The 5000-nt window shown below is 39.2% G+C and overlaps 1 protein-coding gene across 1 annotated transcript in view; it reads left to right on the top strand.

The window, feature by feature from the left end:
* PTCHD1 (patched domain containing 1) overlaps positions 1-3131 on the top strand; it is a 563485-nt gene extending 560354 nt beyond the window's left edge. The window contains exon 3 of the mRNA XM_044072289.1: positions 128-3131. Within this exon, the coding sequence (XP_043928224.1) occupies positions 128-1779 (1652 nt within the window). The 3' untranslated portion in view covers positions 1780-3131. The remainder of the gene's footprint in view (positions 1-127) is intronic.
* The last annotated feature ends 1869 nt before the right edge of the window (positions 3132-5000 follow it).

Below are 5000 nucleotides of genomic sequence, written 5' to 3'. Positions count from 1 at the left end.
TATTTACACTGCGGCTGTTTTTGCATGTTTCTTTATGTAGGCTGCTGTTTTAATGTTGTCTTGTATTGATTAAAAATGTTGATTTGGCAGTTTTTTACAGTATGGTACTTTTTGTTTCTTTCTGCAGGGCATGGCTTATATGGGACATTTGAGATGCTGTCGTCCTGGCGGAAAACAAGAGAAGATCAGCATGTAAAAGAGAGAGTTGCAACTGTGTATGCAGACTCCATGCTTTCATTTTCCCTAAATACCCTCATGTACTTGGTCACTTTTGGCATTGGTGCCAGCCCCTTCACAAACATTGAGGCAGCTAGAATTTTTTGCTGCAACACCTGCATAGCAGTGTTATTCAACTACCTCTATATTCTTTCATTTTATGGCTCCAGCTTAGTGTTTACTGGCTACATAGAAAGCAACTACCAGCACAGCATATTTTGCAAAAAGGTGCCAAAGCCTGATGTACTGCAAGAAAAACCTGCTTGGTACAGGTTTATTATGACCACAAAATTCAGTGAAGATGCAACAAACTCAGATGGTACCATAGCATACGAAAATCATTTGCTGATTTGTTTCCTAAAACGATATTACAGTGACTGGATAACAAACACATATGTTAAACCTTTTGTAGTCCTCTTTTATCTTATTTATATTTCTTTTGCCTTAATGGGCTACCTGCAGGTCACTGAAGGATCAGACCTCAGCAACATTGTAGCAACAGAAACAGGAACTACAGCATATACAACTGCCCAGCAGAAGTACTTCAGCAACTATAGTCCTGTCATTGGATTTTACATTTATGAATCAATCGAATACTGGAATACTAGTGTTCAAGAAGATGTGTTGGAATATACAAAAGGGTTTGTAAGGATATCTTGGTTTGAAAGTTATTTAAATTATCTTAGAAAGCTTAATATGTCCACTGGTTTGCCTAAGAAAAATTTTACTGACATACTACGCCACTCTTTCTTGAAAAAAACTCAGTTTTATCACTTTTCAGAGGATATAATATTTTCCGAAAAAAATAACGAGTTAGAAGTGGCAGCTTCCCGGATGTTCCTTGTGGCCAAGACAATGGAAACCAAGAGAAAAGAACTTTATGATCTCTTAGAAACTTTGCGGAAGCTGTCATTTACATCAAAGGTTAAATTTATAATTTTTAATCCTTCTTTTGTGTTCATGGATCGTTATTCCTCCTCAGTTGGAGCACCACTGCAACATTCGTGCATAAGTGCATTGTTTGTATTGTTCTTTTCTGCATTCCTTGTTGCAGACTCCTTGATCAATGTGTGGGTCACTGTGACTGTAGCTTCAGTGGAGTTTGGAGTTTTAGGTTTCATGACACTGTGGAAGGTAGAGTTAGACTGCATTTCGGTACTATGCTTAATTTATGGAATTAACTACACTATTGATAACGTTGCACCAATGATGTCAACATTTGTCCTAGGGAAGGATTTCACAAGAACTAGATGGGTAAAAAATACTCTAGAGCTGCATGGAGTGGCCATTTTGCAGAGCTACCTATGCTTTACTGTTGGTCTAATTCCTCTTTCAACAGTGCCTTCAAATCTGACCCGTACACTATTCAGGTGCTTGTTTCTTATCGCATTTGTTACCTTTTTTCACTGCTTTGCCATTTTACCTGTTGTCCTCACATTTTTGCCACCCTCTAAGAAAAAAAGAAAAGAGAAGAAGAACCCCGATCATTGTGAGGAGATAGAATGTGTTGAAATGGTAGACATAGACAGCACAAGAGTGGTCGACCAAATAACAACAGTATGAACAAATATATCCCTTTAACAAATTAATGTGGCACAACTGATACCATGAAATTGTAATAAACTGTAATTTATAAAACTTGTTATTGAGAATGTTGCCACACACGTATGAGCTGTGTTCAGTAACGTGGATGTAAGCACTGGAATAGAAGCAGGTCAGATAGAAAATTCAAGTAGGCAATTTTAGGTAATTACAGTATTGTATGATAAGGCACAGAATAGTCTATAATCCTAGGCTGCTAATTTTCCTCTGCAGTTAATATGGCAGTCTGCTCTCCTCCAGAGGTCAACTGACAAGGCTAAAGTTAAGTTCTGTACTTTTTTCCTTACAGAGAGAAGGTTTTAAATGTAACTTAGTAGCCATAAGAGTAAAATGTTACATTTTCAAGACATTGTGCATGCTTTGGATTAAATGGCAAAATTCCAAAGGTAAGCAGAAACAAGCGTTCAGCTCTGAAATGGATATAACAAAATTAAATTTTTTTTTGCTGCTTGCTTCAAGGTATGCATCCATCCAGTTCATTAGCTGTATGTCTGTGCACAGATTTTACAGTGAACACATTTACAGTAATGATACAAAACTACTCTAGTATTACAAGGTTTCTTACATATTAGTAGGTTTATACCCATTTTTTCCTGGTGGCTGCTTGTGATGTGTATCTTGTAAAAAGGGCAACAGGGATGCTCTGATATTGTTTGGATAGTGAAACAGATACAGTAACCATTTGTATACAGGCCTGTCAAAGGCATGTATTTTGCTTTTGTAACTTGTGAATTTAAAATTTTGCTTAAATGAAATGAGCAGCTATAAATGACCATGGCTTGAGAAACCATATTTGCTTTAAAACAGTCAGGTAAATAGTATGTTTCAGGATCAGCCAATTTTTCTGTTAAGTTTCAGTGGTACCAAAACAGCTTTTATTAGAATTAGACTGAGTCTGACCATTTTTATATCTGTGGCTGATTATTTCAGTTTACCTTAAAGAAAAATAGAAATATTTTTCATTTTAGAACTTTAAAACAATGACCTTTACATAATTTAGTATGTTTTCAACAGCTTTCCAAAACTCATAGTTCATATTATGACATCTTTACGCATATTTGCCAATATGTCTCCCTTTAGTGGACTGCTTCCTATGATAAAATAAGTGTCTAATATGTTACTGTTCTGTCTGCTGGCCAACAAGTAAAAAGAACAGGAAATTGACAGTAATCTATCCCACCCCTTCTACTGTCACAGTTTGTGACTTGTAGGATAAACAAGACAAAATAGAAACAATAATTTTGCATGGCTTAGTTGTTTGTTTGTTTCTTTCGGCTTTTCCCGATTAGGGGTCACCACAGCGGAACTCCGGTCCGCTAATGATTGTCAGTAGATTTTGACGTGCTGGCTTGCCGGGCCTAACGCACAACCTTCAACGAAGGAAGGCCCACTCACGCATGTCGCCACACAGAAGACGCTGTAACTGAGAATCGAATGGGCAACGTCTAACTGTGAGGCGACAACGCTACCACAGCACCACCAGTGATGTTGATCATTTACCAGGTACTAGTTATATGTAAGTCTCATTACTGGTTTGGGTGCAAATGAATATGACTAGGATGGTGAGGGAAATGGTGGGGGGGGGGCAGGACACATGAAACAAAATGAAGGGAGTGCACCCTCTTTTCCCTGGACAAACAATAGAAATCAATATGATATAACTGCAAAAGATATTATAGGAACTTTAAAGTAAGGGGAGATTACACTGGAAAGGAAATGGGTGGCCATGGTGGTGCAGTGGTTAGCATTGTCACCTCACAGCAAGAGGTTCTCCGGTTCGATCCTCGGCTGGGGTGCCTTCTGTGCAGAGTCTGCATGTCCTCTCTGTGGTCACGTGGGTTTCCTCCGGGTGCTCCGTATTCCTCCCACATCCCAAAGACATGCAGTAGGTAGATTGGACACTCTAAATTGGCCCTAGGTGTGTGTGTGTGTGTGTGTGTGTGTGTGTGTGTGTGTGTGTGTGTGTGTGTGTGTGTGTGTGTGTGTGTGCCTTCTGTGGAAGGTTGGGCACTGGGCTGGCAACTCGACACTGTAAAAACTCCACTGCCAATCATGAGCGGACAGGTGATCTGCTGTGGCGACCCCTAACTGGGAAAAGCCAAAAGAAGAAGAAGAAGACAATGGAAAGGAAATATTGGGCAGGAAAGAAGGAATGTCACCAGCAAATAAATGGAACTCAGTCTGATCTTGCTATGAGAAAATATGCGCTCACAAAAACAGTAGCTAACAGGATGAATCCGTTACCAAAAATGGAGGTAGTGTTTAATGGTGTCCAGACAACTAACACTGTTTAGCTGACAGGGAATCAGTTACCAAAAATTGCTGTATTGTATAAGAGTACTGGGGCCACTAAAACTGTTCAGAACTTCTAGAGGAATGTATGGGAGGGAGAACCAGCTGCTTTAGCTTAGCGGTGCCACTCAAGAAGACTAGACAGAAAATCAGTCTCCTGCTGAACAGATTGGCAACTAATCCTAACAACTGAAACTGCAGTGTTATTAGTTTGGTATTGTCTATATTTTTTTCACCATGAGACTTCTCTAAATAATGTATATACCATCTAGATAAGGGTGGCTGTGGTGGTGCAGCATTTAGCATTGCTGCCTCACAGCAAGAGGTTCTCTGGTTCGATACTCAACTGGGGTTCCATCAGTGCGGAGTCTCCATGTCCTCTCTGTGGTCATGTGAGTTTCCTCTGGGTGCTCCAGTTTCATCCCACATCCCAAAGAAATGCTGTGGGTGGATTGGACACTTAAATTGGCCATAGGTGTGAGTGTGTGCCTTTTGTGGAAGGTTGGGCACTGGGCTGGCAACTCAACACTGTAAAAATCCACTGCCAATCATTCTGCTTACCGTTATTCTGCTGGTTACTCCTAATGGGAAAAGCCAAAAAGAGAAAAAGAAGTATGTGCCATCTAGACTATTGAATTAATGTCACTGAAACAGGAAAATACAAAACAGATTTTGCAGAATTCTCTACCTGGCAATTAAAATGGACTGCATAAAGAAGGTAAACATTTATGGGATATAGGCATGATTTTAAAATGATTGTAATATATCATTTATTCTTCAAAATCCAATGTAGAACTCATACACAGAACTTTCTTCAAATATGAGCACTTACAATTCAGACTGGATTCTCCACACAGTTCTCATATAATATTAGCGATATTGTTGAAAAT

The sequence above is a fragment of the Protopterus annectens genome, chromosome 5.part0 (assembly GCF_019279795.1).
Source record: "Protopterus annectens isolate FY-2018-M chromosome 5.part0, PAN1.0, whole genome shotgun sequence".
Lineage (NCBI taxonomy): Eukaryota > Metazoa > Chordata > Ceratodontiformes > Protopteridae > Protopterus > Protopterus annectens.
This window is presented reverse-complemented; position numbering and strand designations above follow the sequence as displayed.